This window comes from Mustela erminea, chromosome 13 (genome assembly GCF_009829155.1).
Source record: "Mustela erminea isolate mMusErm1 chromosome 13, mMusErm1.Pri, whole genome shotgun sequence".
Taxonomy (NCBI): Eukaryota; Metazoa; Chordata; class Mammalia; order Carnivora; family Mustelidae; genus Mustela; species Mustela erminea.
Window position 1 is genome coordinate 84467738 of NC_045626.1, and position 27815 is coordinate 84495552.

General features: G+C 42.2%; 1 protein-coding gene across 6 annotated transcripts in view; it reads right to left on the reverse strand.

Annotated features, from left to right (window-relative positions):
* TCTN1 (tectonic family member 1) overlaps window positions 1-20478 on the reverse strand; it is a 32911-nt gene extending 12433 nt beyond the window's left edge. For 2 of the 6 annotated variants that reach the window (XR_004278118.1, XM_032310777.1), the window contains exons 1-7: window positions 20170-20476; window positions 15872-15992; window positions 9897-10027; window positions 8011-8162; window positions 4816-4903; window positions 2969-3078; window positions 1509-1535 (exon numbers count right to left, since the gene is read on the reverse strand). Coding sequence is in view for 5 of the 6 variants with exons in the window: in XM_032310777.1 (XP_032166668.1) it covers window positions 1509-1535; window positions 2969-3078; window positions 4816-4903; window positions 8011-8162; window positions 9897-10027; window positions 15872-15992; window positions 20170-20389 (849 nt within the window). In the remaining variant the exon portion in view is untranslated. Of the gene's footprint in view, window positions 1-1508; window positions 1536-2968; window positions 3079-4815; window positions 4904-8010; window positions 8163-9896; window positions 10028-15871; window positions 15993-20165 lie in introns of all 6 variants that reach the window. The other 4 variants (XM_032310778.1, XM_032310781.1, XM_032310779.1 and 1 more) reach the window with 4 other exon arrangements.
* Window positions 20479-27815: the final 7337 nt, after the last annotated feature.

Consider the following 27815-nt stretch of genomic DNA (forward strand, 5'->3'; position numbering starts at 1 on the left):
CTAACAGACTTCAAACATGCACAGGACTTAGAACAGAATATGGCACACAGTACATGCCTTCCCGTAACATCCCATCATACTCACAGTAGGTCTTCCCTCTTAACTGAATCCATCTCCTAGGCATTCACTCAATGAACACACAACCCACTGAGTGCTCAATACATACTAGGCCCCGCCTTAGCACTACAGATATGTCATGAACAAGGCTGATGGGCTTGCTGCCCCCATAGACAGTTCAAGGTCTGAATGGTAGAATCAAAGCACTTTCTAGAGGCTAGAGGTATTTGAGAGCTAGTCTATTATATGGTTTTCACTCTGTGTTCCTGGGAGCCACAAGGTTCCTCAGAAGGAAAAAAAAAAATAGAAAAAACAAACAAAACAAAACAAAACAAAAGATTCTTCAGAAGGACCAAAAAGAAGAGAGACGTGGAGGCTGGGCAGGTGGAGGGCTCTGGCCCCCACTCCCGCTCCAACCAGGGGCTTTGGATTCAATCCAAGTTACACACTGGGAGAGTTCTGCTTGAGATCACATTTGAAAAAACTTTGTAACTAAAACAAGTTTGAAAAACACCTTCACAGATGAGGAAATCCAGGCCCACACATAGAGGTGTGAAGTCCAAAGTCACAAGACTATTTCCTTCCAAGTGTCTACCTCAGACACGTCTGTATCTCAAGACTTAATGAAATCAGTGACAGCAGGTATCACTGTCCCAACTGCCACCTGGGTGCCAGACGCTGCACAGAGCCTGTCACATGCACTCCCCCACTGGGACATCACGTCAGCCTCGGGGCGGACACTTACCATCTGCTGGACAACTGGGGGGAATGAGGCACATGTCACAGGAGATAACGATGGCAAAGCTGAATTTTGAACCAAGGCCGGCCAATCCCACAAGCTCTGGGAGACTGTAACAAGGCCAGCGCCCCGGGCCTCCTTGGGGATGTACTCACAGACCCAAAAATAAGGGGTGTTAGATCCATGTTCCTTTGCTCTGACATATCCACAGAAAGATCTTGACCACCTGATCACAGCCTGACAGAACCCCTGAGCTGGGGTCCAATAGAACCAACACCCACAACTCGACCCCTGAAGCTACCCCAGGAGTGTTCCACCCCTACACAGGTGTAGACATACACAGGCAAGAGGTTTCCATTTTCTACCAGAGACAGACAGTGTCTTGGGAGCTAGCCAACTCTGGACAAGAGACCAAGACCTCAAGGGAGGCCAGGAAAGCAGAGAAGCCGGTCACACCCATTGTCCGTGAACACAGTCCTGCCATTTAAATGTGAAGAAGTGCTAACTGCAAAAACAGGGAATTTAGAAACCTCCCCCTTTGGTAATTATGAAAGGTTGGGCCACTACAGAGCTTCCTCATTTCATTCTTTTGGCAAATGTTCTTACTGGTAGTAAGGTATCCTTGTAACACTAAGTGTATTCATTTCAAAAGGCCTAGAAGTAAGACAACGTATTATAAACTAGCTTACTTTCCATCAAGAAATACTCTTACCTCTGCCTCTGTTCTTAAACCAGGAACCTAAACAAAAAGAAACAACAAATTTTGTTAAGTACCATGAAAAGCATTTTTATTGCTTTTTCAGACTATGGGTTAAAGGGCATAATCACCTTATTAAAGACTTCATAAGGAGGAAAACGGAATTTCCTTAATCAAGACTGACAACCCATGTATTTTCATATCTATGTCATAATCAAAGAGGCAGCTGCATCTTCCTTCTATATTCATTTCCTTCATATTGGAAGCTTCATAGAACACAGCAGCCCCACAGAGCTGGTCTCAGAAGTCTCCCTGCTTCAGCGTAATCATTCGGTACTTTCCACATGGTCACCAGTGACACAGCGCTGTGGGGAAGATGTGGCTCCTAGTCTTCTGGTCACCCTGCTGTGCCCGTCCACACCAAAAGGCCACCATTGCTGGCCCAGGAAATTTCCAGTGCCTCCTAACTGCTCTTCCCACCTAGAGCCCAAGACCCTCAACAGTGAGCTCCTCCCTCCCCAACAGAGCCAAGGACTCCTTCTAGACACCCTACAGGGTCAAAGGGAGGGGGCAGAGTAGCCATGTTTGGGGAGGCCTGTGCTGAGAGAGTTGTGCCTGCACCCCTGACAGGCTACAGCCAGGACCGCCAGGAGAAGGCATATAACTGGAAGAATTCACAGGCCTACGTAGCTGACTTACGAGAAGAGGGGAAGACAGAACGGGAAAGGAGAAGAAAATCTTCGACTCAATCCTGAAGACTGCAGTCCGGATGAATACTGATGTCATGGACCACCCTACTCCCTTCCCGTTCCCTCCAAAATAAGGAAATCAGGTGGTGGAAATTCACAATAATCATATGATTTTTTTTTTAATCATTGAACAAAATCTTCACCTCTTACAACCCTCCATGGCATGCCCCAAATAAGAGGCCCAGTGGCCTGTCCTATCCCACTAGGCTTCAGTCACTACAGCCAGAAAGAAAGGGCCTCTGTACTGCCTTGACCTCCCATTGACCTCTTCTTTGCCAGCAATCCTCTTTCCTGCCTGTCCGTTCCTGCTGACTTGATCTGACAACAGAAAGTGGATTCTCTTTTCTGGCCTCTCAGGTATCTTCTTGGTGCTAATGTGATCATTTCTGTTACAGACATTAAGATGTTTTTATAATTTCTGAAGTTTTGTGTTATTAAATAAAGTCCTTTTTTTTAGGAGAAAGAATTATTGGTTACCATCAAAATGATTGAAAGCCAAAAACAAAACAATGAACAAAAGCAAAATATGAACTATATAAAAATAAAAACCATTTAAGTGATTATTTCAGTATCTTTGGTATCAGCATACCAAAGAACTAGAGAAGAAAATTTTAAACTTGAGTTGTCAATCATGTACTGCAATTATTCTATACTTGTCATACTTAAAGGGTGAAAAGAACAGAAAACAAATCTGACGAGTAAGTTTCACTTCAAAATAATTCTTACCCTCAGAATTTTAGGACTGCTGTAATAAGCCATGCCCAGGGCTTCAATTTCTTCACACTGTTCCAAATTTATTCTTCTGGTGCACTTAACAGCTTGGTTCACCAGAAATGCTAGAAATCATAACATTCCCAAGGGAAAAAAAAAAAATGAGAGAATACATTTTTCAACTGTTCAATGGTAACTAAAAAATTGAAGTCTAAGTAAAACCATAAAATAAGTTATAACAGAGATATACAACATGCTTAAAAGGGCTTAAAAATTATATTTTTAGGGGTGCCTGGGTGGCTCAGTCATTGAGGATCTGCCTTCAGTTCAGGTCATGATCCCAGGGTTCTGGGATTGAGCCCTGGCCTGGGCTCCCTGCTCACTGGGAGACCTGCTTCTCCGACTCCCACTTCCCCTGCTGTGTTCCCTCTCTTGCTGTCTCTCTCTCTCTGTCAAATAAATAAATAAAATCTTTTTTAAAAATTATATTTTTAATAGGTAATGCTCTCACACGATTCAGAATTCAAAGGGCACAAAAAGATACTGAGGGACTGTCCCTCTGATGCTTGTCCCCTCCGACCCACCCCCCAGCCACCACCAGAGACAACTGCTTGTCCCCAGAGACAATCAGCATCAAGTTTATTGTGTATCTTTCTGGAAATATTCTATGCAAATAGAAGTGTGTGTGTATACATATATTTTTAGTATTTCTTTCCCCTTTTGGTAAAAAACAAATGCTATATATTCTACCCTTTGCTTTTTTTACTGACAATGTATCCTAGAGTTCAGGCTATCTTAGAACATGAAGAGCTTCCTCCTCCTCTTTTTTTTTTTAGGGATAATTAGTATTCTATTATAGATATGTCATAATTTATTCACCAAGTTCCGCATTAACAGACACTTAAGTTGTCTTTGCCATCACAAACAATGCTGCAATGTACTATTTTGTAAGCGGGCCAGATTCTGTAGGACCAACTCCTAGAAGCAGAACCATGGGTCAAAGGGCATATTCATTTGCAATTTTGACACATATTGCTAAATTGCTCTTCACAGAGATTGTAACAATTTGCAGTCCTGCCAGCAGTGTAGATAAGTGCCTACTCCTCCAGAGCCTTAAATTTCTTAAGCTTTGCCAGGCCATTACACGGAAATGGTACCTCAGTTTGGTTTTAAATTGCACTGTTCCTATTGTGAGCAAGGTTGAGTGTCTTTTCAACAGAATCCATTTCTGTTCCTATACGAAATGATGTTTCATTAGGGCCACATTGTCACCATACGCTACTTAGCTAGCTTCTTCGCAGTGGTGCTGCCTTAAGGATTAGAGAGCCACACCTGGGGCCTCCCACTGCCAAGACGGTCAGTCCAGAGACTCTGTGAGGCTGCTGAAGGAGAAGCACGGCCTGCGGGAGGCGGCTGTGCGGGCTGTATCCCTGCTCCACCATGCTGAGTGAGCCTGAACAAGAGGCTGAATGTTTCTCAGGTTCCTCGTCTAAAAAATGAATAGCACGACCTTCAGGGATTACTGTGGCAATCAAATGGGAAAACACATGCAAGCACACAGTAAGTGCTTAATAAATACTAGTTATTGACAAACTTTAGCTCCAGTGGAGAAAGAACTCTCCAAAAACTAGAAGGCTGAGCAGGCTGGCTTCAGGTAGTGAGTTCCCCATCACTACAAGTGCTCAAGCAGTGACTGTGTGTGGCAGAAAAGATATGGTTGGAAATCTGACCTGCATAACCTTTGAGGCCTCTTTCAACTCTAAGACTGTTCCAGTTTTGAAGGCTGTTTAATTATGACTACTATAAATTTAAGCTTAGAGCAAACTATTTAGAGAGAGAATGAAAAATACCCAGTGTCTTACCTGCAGGGTTATTATCAGTGCACAGAGATGATGTAAGAGGAGAGGGAAATCTCAAGAATGAATCTGAAGTCTGCAGAGGAGCCCCATACTGCAAAGAGACCAACCAGTAGGCGTTACGGCGCTATGAAAGCATTCATGCAACACACACCGGACACCTACCTTGTGCCGGGCAGCGTTACGGGCACCAGGAACCAAGTCATGAGCAAAAAACCAGATGCGGTCTTTGCCTACGTGGAGCTTACACCGGCTGCTCCACCCCTTTCTTTCAAGGATATGTGTTTCTGTGTATGTGCATGTTATTTTATTGGCAGGCTTTCTTTTTTTAAGATTTATTTATTTTAGGGACGCCTGGGTGGCTCAGTTGGTTAAGCAGCTGCCTTCGGCTCAGGTCATGATCCCAGGGTCCTGGGATCGAGTCCCACATCGGGCTCCTTGCTCGGCAGGGAGCCTGCTTCTCCCTCTGCCTCTGCCTGCCTCTTTGTCTGCCTGTGCTCGCTCTCTCTCCCTCTGTCTCTGGCAAATAAATAAATAAAATCTTAAAAAAAAAAAAAGATTTATTTATTTTAGAAAGAGATCGTGTGTGTGCACGCACGCGTGTGCACGCGTGTGTACACACGCACGTGCAAGGGTGCATACGCAAGCAGGGAGGGGGCAGGGGGAGATGGAAACTCAAGCAGACTCCCAGGCAGAGTGCAGAACCCTATATCAGCTCCATCTCACAACCCTGAGATCATGATCTGAGCTGAAATCAACAGCCTGATGCTTAACCGATTGAGCCACCCAGGCGCCCCTGCAGGCGTTTTTGTTACAGAATTCCTCTGGAAAGGTATATAAGAAATTGACATAGTGTCTGCCTGTGCAGACAGGAACTGGGTGGCCAGGAACAGGGGTGAGAGAGGTAGTTTTTAAATTTTATTTTATTTATTTACTTGACACAGAGAGAGTGCACAAGCAGGGGGAGCTGCAGAGGGAGAGAGGGAGAAGCAGGTCTGCACCGAGCAGTGAGCCCAACATGGGGCTCGACACAAGGACCCTGGGATCATGACCTGAGCTGAAGCCAGATGCCCAACAGACTGAGCAGCCACCCAGGCGCCCCAAGGTAATTACTTTTTACTAGCAGTAATTCTTTAAATAATAACATAGTACACATTAAAATCATAACACTGATGGGCTTTCCTTCCCCAAACCAAACCACATAAAACCTTTCCCCAATATTCAGAACAAAATTTACAGCTATTGTGCATACAACCAATTTTCTTTCTTTCTTTTTTTTTTTTTTAAAGATTTTTATTTATTTATTTGACAGAGAGAGATCAAGAGTAGGCAGAGAGTCAGGCAGAGAGAGAGGAAGGGAAGCAGGCTCCCTGCTGAGCAGAGAGCCCGATGCGGGGCTCCATCCCAGGACCCCAGGATCATGACCTGAGCCGAAGGCAGAGGCTTAACCTACTGAGCCACCCAGGTGCCCCACAACCAATTTTCTTGAATTTAAAAGTAACCAAATGCTTGGGCACCAACAAGGATATGGGGAAACAAATCCTCTCCTTCACTGGACCTGGAAATTTAAACTCCTGTAATCTTTCTAGAAGGCAATCTGACATGGATATTTTAAATTTCCATTCATTTTGACTAAGTTGATCCAGTTATAGGAAGGTATCCTAAGGATTAAATCAAAGACACAAGTATCTATAAGAATGTTCATTCTGGATTATTTATAATAGAAAAACTGGAAACAAATGTCTGTTAATGGGTCAATAATAAAAGCTGATACATACACAGAAGGGATACTTTTTATCATGAATACATGTAGCTTCAACAGTGGCTCTACCAAGTTACTTTCCTATATAGAAGTTTTTCTTATCAGTTAAATGGAACAATGACGTATCCCTTTCAGGGTTGTGTGAATTAAGATCTGGAAAGCTCTGCAAGAAATGTTAACTTTTACACTGATATGAGAAGATGCATAAGATTTATCACTGAATAAAAAAGCAAGCTTACAGGGCGCCTGGGAGGCTCAGTTGGTTAAGCAACTGCCTTCAGCTCAGGTCATAAATAAATAAAATCTTTTAAAAAAAGAAACCATGCTTACAGAACAATGTAGATGACTATAAATCTTACTTCTCTACAATACTATACATATATTTTTATAGGTACATTTCAACCAGAATATAAACCAATCTGTAAACAGTGATTTGCAATGTGCATTTTAGTGGACAAAGGGGCCTTTCCATCCCAGGTACCTCCATATTTTTAACTTTTAGAACTAGCACATGATGCTTCTGTATTTCTCTTTAAAGATGCTTCCAGGGCCGCCTGGGTGGCTCAGTGGGTTAAGCCTCTGCCTTCAGCTCGGGTCATGATCTTGGGGTCCTGGGATCGCGCCCTGCATCGGGCTCTCTGCTCAGCGGGGAGCCTGCTTCCCTCTCTCTCTCTCTCTCTGCCTGCCTCTCTGCCTACTTGTGATCTCTGTCAAATAAATAAACAAAATCTTTAAAAATAAGTAAATAAAGATGCTTCCCAAAAATCTGAAACTTATTCAAAGTTAATATATACAGCATTTACAGGTTTACTAATGAATGTATATAAAATAGCACATATCTTCCTTAAGTCTGCAAAACTAAATAGAGCTTTGAGAAGAGGACCCAGGGGCGCCTGGGTGGCTCAGTGGGTTAAGCCGCTGCCTTCGGCTCAGGTCATGATCTCAGGGTCCTGGGATCAAGTCCCGCATCAGGTTCTCTGCTCCGCGGGGAGCCTGCTTCCTCCTCTCTCTCTCTCTGCCTGCCTCTCTGCCTACTTGTGATCTCTCTGTGTCAAATGAATAAATAAAATCTTTAAAAAAAAAAAAATAAAAAAAAAAAAAAGAAGAGGACCCAGGCACCCAACCAATCCACTCCGTGCCCCTAGCAATATGACTCAAGACCTCTGCTGCGTCTTTTAAGATGGAAAAGTACAAAGATTTCTGCAGAGATAAATGCAGGCTTACTAATGAATAAATAACTTTAACCCCTATGTTAAAACTTAACTACTCATTTATAATTTTTGTGATCTTTGATTTCTAGGCATGAACATTACGTCTTTACCTCTATAATGTGAATTCTGTCTTGAGGAAGCCAATTTTGCTAAGAACATACTGAAAAATTTACTAACAAGGATGGGATATTTGCAAGATGAGTGGACTTAATCAAGTTCTTGGCTCACCTTATATTTAGCAGGAGCTAGAGTGTCCGACTGGGTTGAGAAAGAAATCTCTGATTCTGAACTGAAGGAAAAACCATCAGATGTTTTCATCAATTTATCAAAATTATTTTCATCAGGCACTTCTGGATTAATAAAGGATAACGCAGGTTTATCTGTTTTTAGAAAAAGTATTCTAAATCAGCATACAATATGTACATGATATATATAACATAATATTTTGGAGACAGTTTTTAGTCGCATTAGGTTAATGTGTAAAAAACAGCCTCTCTTTCCATATTTACTTTACCCAGAATTTCTCGAGTCTTACTAAATAAACAGGATCTTCAGACTCAGCCTGCTTCTCTAATCGTGTGCAAGTAACGGTTTCTAAAGCCTGCAGGCAAACAGCACAACAGAAGCCAATAATAACCAATCTTTCTCCAGCCCATGGACTGAGGAGCCTGCTGCATTTACCTCTAAGGCAAAGCTCTCTGCAGATGGCCAAGGGACAAATGATTTTTTTTCTACCCTCACACAGCTACCTCCAAACCAAAGCCCAAGAGAATAATGTGCTGTGTATAGGATATCTTGGGAGAAGGAGGAAATGGGCTGGTATGTTCACTTGCCTGGTGTTATGTCACAGAATCTGACAATGACTGAGCAGTCATTACTTTAGATTACAAATCCCAGAACACTGGGTAGCTCTGGGTGGCTCAGCCAGTTAAGTGTCCAACTCTTGATTTCATCTCGGGTCATGATCTTGGGATTGTGAGCTTGAGCTCCGTGTCCATCCTGGGGCGGAACCTGCTTAAGATTCTCTCTCTCTCTCCCCTTCTGCCCCTCCCCTCCCTCCTTTCTCTTCCCTTCTGTCTAAAAAAAAAAAAAAATCACAGAGCATTCGCCTAGTTTTAAACTGCAAGGGAACAAATTCAAAATATAAAGATGTTCTGAAAAGATGATGAAGCTTAATTGATAAAACCGTAAATACATCTCTGATCTTAGATATCTTGTTAACATTTTAAACTTACATGTACTTTGGATCTAAATACCTATTTGAGCTAAATGCTCAGATAAAAATAAAGATCCTGTTTTCATGCAAATATTCTTAGTAAAAATAAAAGAGAAAAAAGGAAATTGAAACCAAAGCTGAACCTGATTTTCAAACATTAAACCATGAGGAAATTAAAAAAAAATTACACACACATAACCTAAATAAACCTAGATTCCTATACGTGTCTACATATTATAAACATCAGTGAAATAAAGACCACTACAAAAGCACATTAGTTTTAAAGAAAATGCTCATGCCCAGAGGTCTATAAAGTTACTTGCAGCAGCGCCTGGGTGGCTCAGTGGGTTAAAGCCTCTGCCTTCAGCTCAGGTCATGATCCCAGGATCCTGGGATCAAGCCCCACATCGGACTCTCTGCTCAGCAGGGAGCCTGCTTCCTCCTCTCTCTCTCTCTGCCTGCCTCTCTGCCCACTTGTAATCTCTGTCTGTCAAATAAAATAAATAAAATCTTTAAAAAAAAAAAAAAGTTACTTGCAGTGGCCTGTGAAACAGCCTCAGAAGATGCACCTTAGCCAAACCATAAAATTATTGCTTTAAATCTAACTGAATGAGACATATTTCCATAAAAGCACTTTTAAGATTTTATTTATTTATTTGACAGAGAGATAGAGAGTGAACACAAGTAGGCAGAGAGGCAGGCAGAGAGAGAGAGAGAAGCAGGCTTCCTGCTGAGCAGAGAGCCCAACTTGGGGCTCGAACCCAGGACCCTGGGATCATGACCTGAGCAGAAGGCAGATGCTTAACAAACTGAGCCACCCAGGTGCCCCTCCATAAAACAACTCTTTAAAGAAAAAACTTCCAGGGCTTCTCAAAGCATGTCACCATCAAATACTTACAGTTTGTAATATGAACGCAGAAAATAGATGGATTAATCTGGTCAACAAGTTTAAATATCCTTTGAGGTGGATTTGCTGTAAAATTCAATGAATAGATGGCTGCTTTTTGACTACAAAACTGACTATCACCCCTGAAAATTAAAAAAATAATAATACAAAATGTTAAGGCATATGCACACAATCTTAGCTAGATTATTTTAAAACTGTCAGATGCCTGTACCGTACTGTGTTAACAACTCCACGGAAGATATTTATGAAAGCATGATGTTAGAACTGAATCCACTTTTACTTAGTTTTTTCAGTGTTAAAGGGTCTGGCATTTGAAATTTTTTCTTCTAACAGGGAAAATACTAAGACAGGTAGAATAACCTTAAAGGAAACCTTGTCAAGTATGGAATACAGATCAGGGTATAATTTTGATGTAAAGGAATCCTGTAAACTCTGACACAATCAATCACATAAAATTTTGCACAACTTCGAAAAAAAAAAAAAATTTTGCACAACTTCAGATTGTTTGTTAGTACCCAAAATGGATTCAAAATTCCTTTAGAATAAAGTGGTCTTTATTTTCTGTGAAAATCAGAAAATATTAAGTCATCTGGAAGTCTGGGGGCTTAGAAGTTAGGGTACAGTCAAGACTTTAACCAATCCCAGACTTAAGAAACTCTAATCAATTTGATACAGATATGGTGTGGAGATAGAGATGCAACAAAAAAGGATCCTAATTTACCCACTGCTTTAAAGCCTTTTCTCAATATGTATTGCCCCAATATTTCCCATGTCATTGATAAGTTTTTGCAATATTATATGAAATGGCTTCACTGTATACCAACTTACTAAGATACTCCAATTTTTTTTTAGCCAAATCTCTGCTGTCGATTTGGGCTATTTCTAGTTTTCCCAGATTAATATAATACTATAACGTCATCCTTGCACATATATCTTTATGAATGTCTCCAGCTATTTTCTTGGGCTAGGCTCCCTGAAGTAGAATTGCTGGGTCAAAAGCTAGGTGTGTTGTTCAAGGCTTCTGAGACATACAGCCAGATCTCCCTCCAGAAAGGGAAGATGCTCGCTCACCAATACCACAGTAAGAGTGCGTAGGTCCCTGTGCTCTTGCCAATAATAGATACTATCCAGTTTCTCCCCCCTGCCAATTTCATGGGCAAAAATCTGTTACCTCATTTTAATTTGAATTTTCTCATTTACTAGGGAGTTTAAACATTTTTTCATATGTTTATTGCTCAGTGGTATCTCTTCTTCAGTATGGTGCTTCTTCATATCTCTTGACCATATTTTATTAAAATGTTTGTCTTCTCAAAAAAAAAAAAAGGAATATTTTCTCATTGGTCTGTGAGAATCCAGATCTTTAAGAATCTCTTCTGAGTATCATGAGTTGTAAATATTCTTTCCCTGTTTGTGACCTTTCAATTTTACAGTGCTTTTTGTTACATAGAATCATTCTTTTTTTTTTTTTTTTACAATTTTATTTATTTATTTGATGGAGAGACAGTGAGAGAGGGAATACAAGCAGGGGGAGTGGGAGAAGGAGAAGCAGGCTTCCCTCTGAGGAGGGAGCCTAATGCGGGCTACATCCCAGAACCCTGGGATCATGACCTGAGCCGAAGGCAGACACTTAACGACTTAGCCACCCAGGGGCCCCAAATCATTTTGGTGCATTATCCTTCCCCCATCTGACTGGAATTACACTTATAAATTAAGTTTTTATAAGTTAGTTTACATGTTTACATAATGATTCTTCCTATCCCAGTACATAAACTATTTCTCCATTTAGTCAAATGTTCTGTCACTATATTTCAAGTTTTCTTCACATAAATTCTGAGTACTTAAGTTTTTTCTTTTTTTTTTTTTTCTTTAATTTTATTTGTTTGTCAGCGAGAGAGCACAAGGTTCGGGGGGAGCAGCAGAGGAAGAAGCAGGTTCCCCGCTGAGCAAGTAGCCTAATGTGGGACTCGATCCCAGGACCCTGGGATCATGACCTGAGCTGAAGGCAGACACTTAACCAACTGAGCTACCCAGGTGTCCCTTAAGTTTTTTTTTTTCTTATATGACATTTTTTTTTTTAAGATTTTATTTATTTGTTTGACAGAGACCACAAGTAGGCAGAGAGGCAGGCAGAGAGAGAGAGGAGGAAGTAGGCTCCTCGCTGAGCAGAGAGTCCGATGCGGGGCTTGATCCCAGAACCCCTGGATCATGACCTGAGCCGAAGGCAGAGGCTTTAACCCACTGAGCCACCTAGGTGCCCCTTATATGGCATTTCTATTGGGTGTTATGAGTAGGATCCATTTCCATTATATTTTTTGATGGTTACTGCTGAAGTATAAAGAAGCTATCATTTTATAAGTGGCCACTTTTCCAAAAGCTTTGTACAGTTCTAATGGTATATCAGCCATTACTGTGGACATAAAGAATATTTTTGAAAAAATATAAGTAGTATATATGAGAAAACATCTAGCACTGAAAAATTTACAAGGCCTACTGGGTCTTATAGGATGCGCAGGAGTCAGACAGAGAAGAAATGGCTAATCCAAGGGTAAGAGTGGTATTTGCCAAGGATGGGTAATGTACTGGTGTGGTCTAGAAAATTCTGAATACCAAAGTTAGGCGGCATGGAGGATTCAAGATGGGGTTAGTAGGAAACAGGATCTGAAAGAGTTTGGGAATGAATCTAAATCCAGGCCAAGGAGTCTGTAGGGAATGAGAGCTTCTGAAGGCTTTCAGCAACTGAATGACAAGATGCGGTGTGAGCTTACACTGAGGGAGGAGGAAGGGACAGACACAAGGGCTAGTGTGAAGGAACACAGCAGACTGGAACTCCTTACTCTCCCCCTTCTAGTCTCCCAGAGTGGATCCATTTCAGTTCTTCATATTTCTCTAGTCATGACCTTCAGCATGGCGGGGAGGGTACCTATTCATTCGTATCTTCCTCAGTTCCCTGCCACCAGGCTTAGTCCCTGTGACCCATCATCCATGCTGCGGGAGAACTGCTTCAGATGGGAATCTAATCCCCTCACTCCCTGCAGCCCTGCAGAATTCAGGACAAAAATCCAATCCCCTCAGCATACACACAAGACCCCTCGGGATCGGCCCCGTCACTGTGGCACACTCCTCTCCGCCCCCTTCTCCAGCCACACTGAGCTAACTGCAGTTAAGGCAACAGCCATTCTCCTTCACCCCCAAGACTCCGCCACGTGGCTCCCTGGACCTAGAATGCCTTCCACTGATTCCATGCTGACCAGTTTCCACTCGTCCTCCAGAACCCAGTTCAGACTGTCTTTTCTAGAAAGCGTTAACTAGTCCAATAGCCTAGGTTAGAGCCTACTCCTCTGAGTTATCTCAGTGCCTGGGGCAGAACTGCCAGCCACTCCTTTCTCTCTCCACTCAGTGGGCTCCGGGAGGGCAAGGCCGCATCCAGCTCATCCTATATCCCTGGTGTTCGGGAGAGGTCCGGCATGGTGTGAAAGGAGGCCAGATGTGAGAAGGCGGAGGGGAGGCAGGAGTCAGGGTAGCCCCGAGGTTCAGGCTTAGGTGTCTAAGAGAACAATGGTAGAGAAGTCAAGAGAATACTAGAGGGTGTTTTAGGGGTAGAGGGGAAAAATTCATTCACTGATTCAACTCACTTCTCACGAGGGCCAACTACGTGGCCGGAGTTGTGCTAGGCACTAGTGGCATAAGGGATAGTATTCTTGCTCTCGAGTGAAGTTTACATCTAGTGAGGAAAACAGATATTAATCCAATAACCTTAACAATAAATTTACAAATCATTAGATGATAGGATTAGCTGTTAACTGTTTAGCAGATGTAAACCTACATAATGAAGATAATCAATTAGTTGGGATTATCAATTTTTATTTCATTATTTCTACACTTCTTATTTAGGAGAAAGTCATAAGCAAAACTAACTCAAAAAAATTCTGAGGTCCTTTCCTGAGGGCACTATGGATTCAGCTCTAACTTCTATACCAGGGGTCCACAAACCATCCCTAATGTTATAAATGATGTTTTACGGAAACATCGTCATGCCCATTCATTTACATGGCGGCTTTTGCTCATCAGTGGTAGAGGTGAGGAAGTTGCAACAGAGACCACTGGCCTCTGAAGCTTAAAATATTTACAATGTGCCCTTTTACAGAAAAAGCTTGCTAACCCACATACTAAATAGTCTATATCTAAAATTCAGTATTGCCTAATGAAAGAAAAAAATGTCATCTAAATTAATAGAGCCAAAATCTCACTCTCAGGCTTTTGATACTTACTAAGGCAGAAAAGCAGAATGATTTCTAACTAAGTCCGAACCATGCTGCAGTCCAGATACCCAGAAAAATAAACTGACTACAACAACATACCATTCTCCAAACATTTTTAGAACATTAGAAGCAGATTCAGGGCGCCTGGGTGGCTCAGTGGGTTAAGCCGCTGCCTTTGGCTCAGGTCATGATCTCAGGGTCCTGGGATCGAGTCCCGCATCAGGCTCTCTGCTCAGCAGGGAGCCTGCTTCCCTCTCTCTCTCTCTCTGCCTGCCTCTCCATCTACTTGTGATTTCTCTCTGTCAAATAAATAAATAAAATCTTTAAAAAAAAAAAAAAAAAAGCAGATTCAGTTTCCCAAGGGTCAGTAATATACTTTCTCATGAGGGGCACCTACCTAGGTGGCTTAGTTGGTTAAGTGTCTAATGACTCTCGATTTAGGCTCAGGTCATGATCTCATGGGTTGTGAGATGGAGCCACAGGGCTGCCATGGAGTCTGCTTGAGATTCTTTCTCCCTCTGCCTCTGCTCCCGCTTGTGCCATGTATGCACTCTCTCTCAAACTGATTAAAATCTTATATTTTGGGGCGCCTGGGTGGCTCAGTGGATTAAGCCTCTGCCTTCGGCTCAGGTCATGATATCAGGGTCCTGGGATCGAGCCCCGCATCAGGCTCTGAGCAGAGAGCCTGCTTCCCTGCTTTCTCTCTCTGCCTGCCTCTCTGCTACTTGTGAGCTCTGTCAAATAAATAAAGTGTTTAATTAAAAAAAAAACTTACATTTTTTAATTTTATTTTTTTAATATTTTATTTATTTATTTGACAGAGAGACAGCGAGAGAGGGAACACAAGCAAGGGGAGTGGGAGAAGCAGGCTCCCCATTGAGCAGGTAGCCTGATGTGGTGCTCAATCCCAGGATCCTGGGCTCATGACCTGAGCTGAAGACAGATGCCTAATGACTGAGCCACCCAGGCGCCCAATTAAAATCTTTTTTAAAAAAAGACAGTTTTTCATGGGAAAAACACATTGTATTTCCAAAAGCATTCGATCTATCAAGTATCAATTGCTACAAGACTAAATTTAACTATCTCTGAATAATAATTGGTCCCATCCTGAATAAATTAACCTCTTTTAAGTGCTGTATTTTTCAAAGACCTTTGAAGTCTGAATTACAAGAAACAAATCATTCAGAGGAGATTGTTTCTTTACCTTGTAATTGACTGGGAATATCATTTTCCATTGTTCTCCTATACAATGTGAATTGTGAGAATTCCTGGCAGATTTACTTATCAGAAAAGTACAAACAAAGCGTTCCCATCTAATTTTTTGTTACAAGTACTATGTCCACAACAAAAGCTGTAAATTCAACTGCACTTTCCACCCTAGGCCACTTACATGAGACAAATTCACTTATACAAAGCTGTACCTGTTTACAAATCAGAGTGAAATGTAATTCAATCTCTGAATACAAAGATTTCCTTATACTCTTAAGGAAGTAGGCTCTGTCTTTTGCCTGCCCTATCATCCCGCAGGATGCAAATAAGGGAGAGATACTCTTCTGCAGAATGGTCTGGATAGCATGGCTTCCTAATGATGCAAAATTCAAGAAACCCAAGTTTGGGTGTTTCCACCTAGAAGATTTTTCACTTTCTGTCCCCAGATTTTGTAATCTTGGACCAATGTCATCAAAACTGCATGGGAAACCAACTTACATGACAACTGGAACTGAACAGGCAGAAAAGACACTGACATCCGTGGAGCTGCAATCAGGATCACAGCAGCAGTTGACGTCACACTGAGCGGGAGTCAGGTCACAGACGCACAGAGCAGCAACTACAGAAACAAAAGAGGTGGGCCGCAGAACTTCGCCACCAGCGGGGAGTGACTGCCCCCTGCCACTGCGAAGTGTTGAAAGTCCATTTCATACAAAAGGTCCGTTTTATTTTTCCTATTGTACTTTGGGGGCGATCTGTGAATTGAAAATTAGTCAGTTTGAACGCTTCTCAGAGGTTTCCCCCAAGTAGCCAGCTAATCATCTGACTCACTTGGAAAATGCTGTTTGTGCTCCACCTACAAAGACTCTGATTTGGTAAGCTGACTATGAAACCCAGGCATTTGTGTTTTTCAAAATTTATCCAGGTAATGCTGATAATTAAAACAGGTTTAAGAACTAGCATGCTAAATCACTTCTCTGCCCTTCAGAACCACCAGCTGGTCAGCTAGGAAACCCAGACATGTTTTTCAAAAACTTTCCAGATGATGCAGATAATTTAAGAACCAGCATGCTAAACCACTTGCCGGACCATAAGTACCACTGGTGTAATAGTACAGATTCCCCTGCCCCTTCTCTGGAGATTCTGATTCAGAGGAGGAGCCCAAAGAAGGCCACCAAGAATCAGGGTTCTCAAACTTCTCTCTCTCTCCAGACGTCACCTGTGGCTTTGAAGCTGAGCCTGCAATCACAAACTATTGATCGAGAATCAAGCTGATTCAGGTGCTTTGTACTTGGGGTTCTGGAAATATCTTTGGTAATTTGTTTTTAAGATTTTATTTGAGAGAGAGAGAGAACATAAGCGAGGTGAGGGGCAGAGGGAGAAGCAGACTCCCGTTAAGCAGGGAGCCCGATGTGAGGCTTGATCCTGGGACTCCAGGACCATGACCTGAGCCAAAGGCAGACACTTAACCAACTGAGCCACCAAGGCGCTCCTGTCTTTGGTAATTTAAACAATAAAGCATGACAGGGATAGAAATCTCCCCACTTCACAACATTTTTCTTTTTTGAGAGAGCACATGAGAAGGAGTGGGGAGAAAGGGACTCAGGGTGAGAGAGAATCCACACCCACTGAGGAGCCCCCATGAAAGGCTCAATCTCACAACCCCGAGATCATGACCTGACCCCAAACCTAGACCTGGAAGCTTAACAGGCTAAGCCACCCAGGCACCCCCACAACATTTTTAATAATAATGACTCTCTGGATTTTTAATTCCCTATTTTATTCTGTCAAACAGGGAAGAAAAACACCTGTTTAAAGATGGCAGAGCATAAGAATGAAAAACACTGAATTCATGGTAGTAATTATTGCTGGGAAGGGGAAAATAAGATCGCGCTTGTCTTACCTGCAGGATTTCATTTTTTCAAAAAAATCTCATTCAAAACAAACAAGGATCTCAAGGAAATGGCGGTAGAGAGTCCACACAACATTTTGACTTGCATGTATGAACTATTTCACAACAAAAATGAGCTTTAGAGAAATATAGCTCAAAAAGGGTAAAATAACATACACTGGAAAGAAGTGTATGACTAAGAAGAGGAAGGTTTTGCCAATAAATACACAATCCTTTCTTAATCTGAGACACAGAAGTCTCCAGTAAGTTTATATACTCCCCACTCCAGCCAAGCACTCTTCCATGTGCTTAGTAAAATGAAAATGCAATTCACGCATGCTAATATAAAATATAGTGTTTAGGTTCCCTGCCTTATGTGTTTAAAATTACAATCTTGATTTGCCAGAACTCAAAGCGCTTTTAAGTAGCTCTAAGACTAGTAAGGACAGAGCAATAGTGTTTAATAACTCCACTGGGAGGGGGGAAGGTCTCTATCCAGGATGTGAGTGTCCTTAATCAGCTAACAAGTATCAGCTGAGCACTCCCAAGGTCTGAGCAGCTCTCAGCTGCTCTTCTACACCTCTTAACATCGACATGCCTGGCTCTAGAGCAAGATACTAAGGAACAGAGCTCAGATCAAGATGAAAGTTATCACTTTTCTCTTCCACCTGTAATCTACCCCACACATGGTGTCCAGTTTTCACTCACAGTCAGCCCCTGCTCCTGTCAGTGGTGTTACCTAAATATACCTGAAAAATGGGGATGACACACATCACAGGGGATTAAATGAGATACATTACAGACAAAAGGCTTAGCACAGGGCCTGCTACACCGTAAGCAGTGAATAAATGCCAGCTGTCATCTATTATTACTTTCCAGGTCTAAAGCTGGGCCCTTTAAGAAGACAGAAGTGCAAATTCATACCCCCCATGCTGGAAAATAGCCCTGAACACATGCCCTAATAATGACGGTTCAAGAATAGCTTCGTTGTGGGGAGAAATCACATAAACAGATGGAATACTTAGATGAATAAAAGAAAACCCAGTCCAAAAACCGTAGAGAATTTTGGATATCAAACACTATGCTGCAGTCTGTCCCCACCTATCACTTATTTACCTTCCCTACTAATTTGGTAAATCAACAGTTTTGATATAAAAGCTTTATTTAAAAAAAAAAAAGCTTTAGGGGCGCCTGGGTGGCTCAGTGGGTTAAAGCCTCTGCCTTGCCCTCGGATCATGATCTTAGGGTCCTGGGATCAAGCCCCGAATCGGGCTCTCTGTAGCAGGGAGCCTGCTTCCCTCTCTCTCTGCCTGCCTCTCTGCCTACTTGTGATCTCTCTCTCTGTCAAATAAATAAATAAAATCTTAAAAAAAAAAAAAAAAAGATTTAAAAAAATTAAAAATTAAAAAAAGCTTTAGGGGTGCCTGGGTGGCTCAGTGGGTTAAAGTCTCTGCCTTCGGCTCAGGTCATGATCCCAGGGTCCTGGGATTAAGCCCCACATCGGGCTCTCTGTTCAGCAGGGAGCCTGCTCCCCCCTCTGCCTCTCCGCCTCTCTTCCCTCTCGGGATCTCTGTCAAATAAATAAATAAAATCTTTTAAAAAAAATAAAAATAAATAAATAAATTTTAAAAAGCTTTAGTATATACTGAAACAGAAAATGTACTTTCTGTACTTTTCCTTACTCATTTTTTAAAAAGATTTTATTTATTTATTTGACAGAGATCACAAGTAGGCAGAGAAGTTGGCAGAGAGAGGGAAGAAAGCAGAATTCCTGCTGAGCAGAGCCCGATGGGGGGCTTGATCCCAGGACTCTGGGATCATGACCTGAGCCAAAGGCAGAGCTTTAACCCACTGAGCCAACCAGGCGTCCCTCCTTACTCATTTATACTTTTATTTATACATATATACTTATTCCTTACTAACTTACAAAGGAGGCCTTTTGGAGAAATGATGATTCAAGAACTAAAGCCCGAGAGTACAAGGAATCACCCAAGGATGAGTTTTCTATGTACTAATACTGAGCCTTACTTAAGATCTTTTTCTCATATGAAGGGAGAAAAAGAAAAGAAAAAATATATATATATATACTGCACACATACTGGAGTTACAGAGGACTTAAAGGGTTGTTGTGGTGTTTTGTTTTTGTTTTTGTTTTTTGTTTTTGAGATCACAAACCCCTTTGAGAAACTTGCTCACTGCTAAGAACCCTCACCCAGAAAAATGCATATTCACAAAACTGCACTGTGAACATCTCAGGGTCACAGCCATCCCCTTAAGTCACCCACATCAAATCAGATTATAAAATATTCACTAATGTCTAACTCCAGAATTAGATCACTTTCTGAGAAATATGTTAATTATCCTTAATGATGAATCCTAAGTAGTGGACATAAACCCTCACCCCCTAGCTTCCCACCTCTAACTCAACACAGGAGGAATTCCGGGGTTTCATATTTCAAGTCCTCAGACAGGGGCGTAGTCACATTTAGTAAACTAGACTTCTGGCGTTTCTTTTTGATAAATGAAAAGTTCAACACATCCTATGCATTCAGTTTCCACAACTGCCCAGAAACTTCGGATTACGTAATTTCATCTCTGCTGCTAAGGTGCAACGACTCGTTCCTTATTACCTTTAGCGTTAATGTTGTCCAGGACAACTGCAAGTAATTTCAAAGAGTTTAGACTGTCCCACTTACGCTCCCAAGTCTCGGTTTTCTCTTCCGAGGAGGACAGTGAGGTCTACCCTACGGGCTCCTGAGACAATTAACGCCTATGAAATACTCGGCAATGCCTGTACACAGTAAGTGTTCAATAAACGTTCACTATCATTAGGACAGCCTCATCGGGGCTACCCGCTCCAGGTTGGATCACTCTAGATCCCCAGGAACTACCACTTCGTACCCACCGTCCGTGACCGGGGTGGGCCTGGGGCCAGAGGTGGGGACGGGGGCCTTGGGAGTTCCAAAGGGCCTCGGAGACAAGGCGGGTCGGGGAGTCGTCCGGGCTGCCTCCGTAGAGTTGAGGCCCTCCGTCGGCACAGGTGGAGTAGCCCTGGTCTGGGCGCTCACCGAGGCCCAGCAATCCAGAAGCAGAAGCAGGAGCGGCCGAACGCCCAGCGGCCCCATGGCCAGGCTGAACGCCGCGCCGAGCGCGGCGGGGACCGCGCGTTGCCTGGCAACCGTGGCTGCTCGGCGCGGGGCATTACGGGAAGGGTCCCGCGAGGCCGCGCGAGACCGCGGGGGCGGAGGGCGGGGCCTGGACAAGGCCTGCCACGGAGGGGCGGGGACGGGGACGGAAAGGGGGCGGGACCAGGGAAACGCACGGAGGCGGGGTGGTGTGAGGCTGGTGGGGGCCCAGGACCTGAGAACGCCCGCGGTGGTTTCCAAGCGGACAGCGGCTCTTGTTTAAAAAAATGCATATTTCCAAGGTCTGACCCTGGATTCAGACTCAGTAAGTCTAGAGCAGTGTCCAGGAATCAGTATTTTTAACAAAGGTCCTGACGTAACCCGTGAGGGGACGGAAATTTGGGATCCTATCTCCCAAAGCTACTAAATAACGAAGGAGCACAGTGACCACTTCATCGTCCTTGAATTTTCTCTGTCACACACCGTGACAACATTAGGTTCGTGTTTTTTTGTTTTAGATGGCCGGATCTAAGGAGGTCGCCAAGTAACTTCTCTTCACCCTATTGTAATAAGGGGGGGGCAAATGAGCACTTAACTTTTTACAAACAAAAAAAATTGACAAAAATTAAGTAGAATGATGTGTGTGTTTTAAACGAAACAAGCAAAAACAAATTGAAAAAACTCTGCAAAATGACATGGAGACCACAAGACTTACTTCAGTAAGGCCCCTCCAATCAACTGGCTGATTTATAAAGATACCCCAGCCCAGGGATGTTGGCTATATGGTTGATACTTAATTTTCTTACCATTCAGAAGTAAATGTCAAATTAAAATGTCATGTTATTTACTCAAACATATTTACCAATTCAGGGGAAAAAATGCCCAAACTGTACATATACGCAGTTTATTAAGTTTATATAACAAAGCTAATCAACAAAGAGGCCCCTTGAGCATCTTTCTCTGGCATACCACAGAAAGTGTAGAAAAATAAAATTGGATCAAAGGTGTACTACAGATATTTCCTTTTTTTTTCCCCCTACAAAGGATTGCTTTAACATCTGACTGAAATTCTGGGCCATTTTTAACAACTGATGTAATGCTTTTCCTTTAAAAAAAAAAAAAAAAAAAAAAAAAACCACAACAAAATAAAACTGTATTTTCCCAACCTTTATTTCATAACTTCTAAACCCAGGACTTATTTCTGTGTTTTTGTTTTTGTTTTTTAACTTCCCTTTACTCTTTACCTCCAGGTACTACTTTCTTTTCTATTCCTTAATATCTGTGAATCACTTTGTCTTGTTTTCTGTTTTAAAGTTGTAGGTTGCTAGACTAAACTTTGATGAAGAGTCCTTTGGCCATAACATTTTCATTTTATGGTTCGGGAAATCATCTCAAAACCCCTTTTTGTCCAATCTCAAATACTTGGTAGGTTGCCCAAAGGTAATTTTATGACAACTTGCAAGGTTGAAATGAGGGCTACATCAGCTCAGATCCATTTAGCAAATCTTGGGAACACTGAGACTTTTCCTTTCACAGGTGACCCATTTCTGCCAGGCTTTTTTCATCTTTCAACCCAGAGGATCCTTCCTCCCTTCTTTTTCTCCTGCCCTTGGCAAGTTCCCTCATGAGGATGGAAGGGCACAAGAAAGACCAAGATCAATTTCCGTATTTTATCCAAAACTGCATCATTTGGGTTGTGCATAAATGTTTGTGATTTAAAATGTCCATCTGTTTCTCTAGGAGTATTGGCGTTCTCAATTCCTTATAGTCTGTGCCAACATTGGGAGGAATTGAGACAATTCAGCTTTTCAGAATTCTGCATTTGGAAGCTGCCTTATATGAGGCGCCTGAAAAACCAAAGACAGGAGAGATAGGTGGAAAAACAGCTAAGGCTGACTTTTTAACGCAGCATTAACCATTCTGACTTGATCTTTGGCATGGTTTGGGGTGAACTGGTTTCTAACCTATCTAACATTAGGTATCCAGTTTTTCCTATCTTTATTCGACTTAGCCAAATATTTTACAGATAGAGAGGCAGAACCATCAAGCTTTATAAAAGAATTGCTTAGCACTACAAGAAGATCCTGTGTGAGGACAAAGGATTGACTCTGCCCACTTTGATTGAAGTGAGCAGTCCAGTAATTGATTTGTAAATCAACACCCAGAAGAAAATAATCCCCAGCTTCTCTCCTCCTCCCATTCTTCATGTGCCAAATCAACCACCAGGCATCGTTCTTGTTCTGAAGCATTATGGGGACAGGAGGACTGTTTGAGCAGACTTCATATTCTTGGAAGTTCCCAAATTTACAAGTTTGACCTTTCCTGAAAATGAGGTAAGAAATATGGTCACAGACAAACACTCATTGGAATGAAATAAGAATTTCTTGCTTACCAAATAACTTTAAAACTGCATCCTATTAATGGGCTACACTGCAGTTTGAATAAACTAGATAGGTTTTTAAGAATCATTTTTGGTTTTGTTATTTGCATACTGAAACACAATCACAATCAGAGTTACAAAAAATACCACTATACACTGCACTGTGACCAGATTTGACATTTTGCCATATTTATTCTATATTTCTTTTTAGTCATTTTCATGAGGGATAATATGTATACAGTATAAATTTCTTTGTGTACAGTTAACAAACACATATGGTCATGTAACTACAATTATAGTCAAGATACAGAACAATTTTACCACCCCCAGACCCTTCCCCCTGGTCCAGCTCTTTAGGGCAGTGATCTATTTTCTGTTCCTAAGATTTTCCCTACTCCAGACTGTCACATCAATGGAATCATATGGTGTGCAGCTATTTGAGCCTGGCTTTTCACTTAGCCTGATGCCTTTGAGATTTATCCAGGTAGAACCATCCAGTGGTTCCTTTTGTTTTTGTTTTTATGATTTTATGTATTTATTTGACAGAGAGAGACAGCGAGAGAGGGGACACAAGCAGGTGGAGTGGGAGAGGGAGAAGCAGGCTCCCCGCTGAGCAGGAAGCCCTATGCAGGGCTTGATCCTAAGACCCTGAGATCATGACTGAAGCTAAGGCATCCGATTAAGGACTGAGACACCCAGGCGCCCCCAATGGTTCCTTTTGTGACTGTCTTATTACACTCTGTAATATCCTTGAGGTTCATGCAGGTTATGGCATGTGACAGGATTTCCTTCTCTTTAAGGCTGCAGAATATTTCATATATATATATGTGTGTGTTGTGTATATATATATGTATATATGTGTATATATACACATATATATGTATATATGTGTATGTATATACATACACAACACACACACACATATATATATATATAACTTTAAAAAAAATTTATCTGAGTGTAGTTGACACAATGTTACATTAGCTTCAGGTGTACATCATAGTGTTTCCCTAAGTATATGTATGATGCTACATGCCCCACAAGTGTAGCTCCCATCTGTCACCATGTAACACTATTATAATATCATTGTGTAGCCTTGGCACCCTTGTTGAAGAGCATTTGGTATATATGCAAGAGTTTATTTCAGTCCACTCCTTTTTCTTTTGTTTTTTTTTTTTTAAGATTTTATTTATTTATTTGACACAGAGAGAGAGAGAGAGATCACAATAGGCGGAGAGGCAGGCAGAGAGAAAGAGGAAGCAGCCTCCACGCTGAGCAGGGAGCCCGATGCAGGGCTCCATCCCAGGACCCCAAAACCATGACCTGAGCCAAAGGCAGAGGATTAACCCACTGAGCCACCCAGACGTCCCTCCACTCCTTTTCTTGCTGACAAGTTTTCCATGATGGATATACGCCAGTTTCTTCATTCACCAGTTGAAGGTATTTGGGTCTTTCTAGTTTTGGACAATTACAAATAAATCCCTATAAACATTCATATACAGATTTTGTGTGAACATCCATCTTCATTTCTGTGTTGTATGGCGGATGTCTGTTTAATTTTACAAGAAACTGCCCAACTTTTTTCCAAAGTGACTGTACATTTTGCATTCCCACCAACAAGGTAAGAGATTTCTAGTTGCTTGACATGCTCATAAAAAGTTGGTATGGTCAGTTTTGTTTTCATTTTCATTTTTAGCTATTCTAATAAGTGTGTGGCAGTGTCTCATTGTGGCTTTATTAGTGGGCTTTTAATAAATTCTGTCATCTTGTGACAGCACTCTTACACTGCATTTTAATCTTGGGGTGCCAAAAGCGCTTGTTAAATATCAAATGAAGAAATGAGTTCTTCGTTTTTCTATAGACAAATAACCTCAAAAAAAATGGAAGTGAGTTGTCCTCTCCATGCCCCTGAAGGGCCCTGCTCTCCCCTCCCCCACTTCTATTTCTATATCTTGGTAAACATGTTTTCATCATTGTCCTCAGGACGTACTTGTAGTTCTGCTTTTATTCACCCTTGACTGGAAGCCTGTCAGTGAATTCTTCCTGAGGCCTGAACCTGCTTCATTTTGCCCTGTCATGGAGTCAGTCATTTCTATTACAGCTTGTTCCAAAGCACGTACCTTTTGTTAACCTAAATTCGTTGGAAAGAATGTGGAGACCAAAGTGAGCAAACACAAGGTTGGGTAAGCCTGTGTCAAAAGCCTCAGCCTCACACTTTTGAAGTATGTTTTCCTCCCCAAAACCAGGACCCATGATCTGACAATTCTGCGTATCATTGTGACGACAGTGAAAAAGTTGGAATGTCCTGGAAACTTCAGAGTTATCATGGCCATGGTTATAAAAAATCTGGGGACGCCTGGGTGGCTCAGTGGGTTAAGCCGCTGCCTTCGGCTCAGGTCATGATCCCAGCGTCCTGGGATCGAGTCCCACATCGGGCTCCTTGCTTGGCGGGGAGCCTGCTTCTCCCTCTGCCTCTGTCTGCCATTCTGTCCGCCTGTGCTCGCTCTCTCTCCCTCTCTCTCTGACAAATAAATAAATAAAATATTAAAAAAAAAAATCTGGACGGAGGGATGCCTGTGTGACTCAGTCGGTTGGGCCTCTGCCTTCGGCTCAGGTCCTGATCTCAGATCCCCAGGATCCAGCCCTGTATAGGGCTCCCTAGAGGAACCTGCTTCTCCCTTTCCCCCTGCCTCTCCCTTCCACTGGTGTGCTCTCTCTTTCTCTCTCTCTCTCTCTTTTTTTTTTTTTTCCAAGACTTTTTATTTATTTATTTGACAGGCAGAGATCACAGTAGGCAGAAAGGCAGGCAGAGAGATAGAGGGGAAAGCAGGCTCCCTGCTGAGCAGAGAGCCTGATGCAGGGCTCCATCCCAGGACCCTGAGACCGTGACCTGAGCCAAAGGCAAAGGCTTTAACCCACTGAGCCACCCAGGCGCCCCGTGCTCTCTCTCTTTAAAAAAAAAAAAAATCTTGGGGCGCCTGGGTGACTCAGTGGGTTTAAGCCTCTGCCTTCAGCTCTGGTCATGATCCCAGGGTCCTGGGATCAAGGCCTGCATCGGGCTCTCTGCTCAGCGGGGGGCCTGCTTCCTCCTCTCTCTCTGCCTGCCTCTCTGCCTATTTGTGATATCTGTCTGTCAAATAAATAAATGAAAATCTTAAAAAAAAATCTGGATAGAATCAACACTAATTCCAAACTCTAGAATCCCCATCTCTACATTATTGTCAATTTGTTAGAGAGAAAAATGGTCTAATGAGAAAAGATTTTGTTTTTATCTAGGTCTCTTTGGACAAACACGAAAACTGGTATCTCTTTTTTATCTAGATCATTTGTTAATTCCTTAAAAGAAAGAATGAATGGCCTTCTGATCTGAATCTAGCTATAAATTCTCCCTCAAAGACAGCTTCTTACTCCATGGGATAATAAAATATCAGTCATATTTTAACTTCTATCCCCTCCAACAAGAATCATGAACAGGCCTAAAATTTTCCTTTTAAAATGTTCTCTTCAAGACATAAGAAGCTGGTAATTTTAATAGTTTCTGGGGAGAAGTAAGGAAGGTGAGTCACTCTTCGATCCATTGTGCCTGTATTACTTTTCATTTAAAATCAAATTGATTTTTCTTGAGGTACCTGGTTGGCTCAGTCTGTGGAGCATGTGACTCCTGATCTCAGGGTTGATTTCTTTCTTTTCTTTAAAGATTTTGTTTATTTATTTGACAGAGAGCACGCAAGAGAGAGAACACAAACACAGGGTGTGGGAGAGGGAGAAGAAGGCTTCCCATCAAACAGAGCCTGGTAAAGGGCTTGATCCCAGGACCGTGGGACCATGACCTGAGCCAAAGGCAGACGCTTAACTACTGAGCTATCGAGGTGCCCTTCAGGGTTGATTTCAAGCCCCATGTTGGGAATAGAGCTTACTTAAAAAATAAATTTGGTTTTTAATTTAAGTGAACGTGAAAACAAAATAAATTTTTAAAACATATGTTCCTCGACATTTTTTTTAAAGATTTTAATTATTTATTTGACACACAGAGATCACAAGTAGGCAGAGAGGCAGGCAGAGAGAGAGGAGGAAGCAGGCTCCCCGCTGAGCAGAGAGCCCGATGCGGGACTCCATCCCAGGACCCTGGGATCATGACCTGAGCCGAAGGCAGAGGCTTTAACCCACTGAGCCACCCAGGCGCCCCTTGACTTTTTTTTTTTTAAGATTTTATTTATTTGAGGTTGGTTGGGGGGTGGAGTGAGAATCAGGTTCCCCACTCCGCAGGGAGCCTGATACAGGCTCGATCCCAGGACCCCAGGATCATGACCTGAGCTAAAGGCAGATGTTTAATTGACTGAGCCACCCAGGCACCCCTATGCTTCTCCTCTTAATCATCATTCTTATATTCCATTAGGGAGAACAATTAGAAAATAGGGCAAAAATCCTTCCTTCCTCCCAGCTTTGCCCAATGTCTACTGCTTAAAGTACACTTGAAAACAAATTTAAAAGGTTGTGAACATTTTATAAGTCTAAAAACAATTAGACTTAAACAAATACTGTAGGCTTCTGTGATTGTACCATAAGAAATGTTTACTTTCAGGAATTATCAAAAATATATGTCACTCTTAAATTTTTTTTTAAGGATGGCACAAAGGGAGACTATTTGGCTGCCCCACATACCTTCTGTCGGTCGCTGGTCATCATGATTTGCAGGCTGGCTCTTCATTCTGACATTTCAGAAACCAAATCTTTCCAGATCAGCCCAGCATTACTGGGCTATGATAAGCAGATCTTCCAGAGATCATCAGGAGAAGAACTGTCCATTTATTGCTCCTATTTATCCTCCAGATTTCACCTCCTCCAGGAGGCCCTCTGGCCCTAACCTACCAAAGAGGCAGAGTCTCACAAATTTCAGAGCAAGGCCAGTCTCAGTCAATCTAGTTCCATCTCTTATTAACTGGGTACTTAACTTTTCTGATGAGATCTACCATACTGACAGTTCCCATTAAAATCAAGACTATGGGGCACCCGGTTGGCTCAATCAGTGGCCATGTTGTGAGTTCG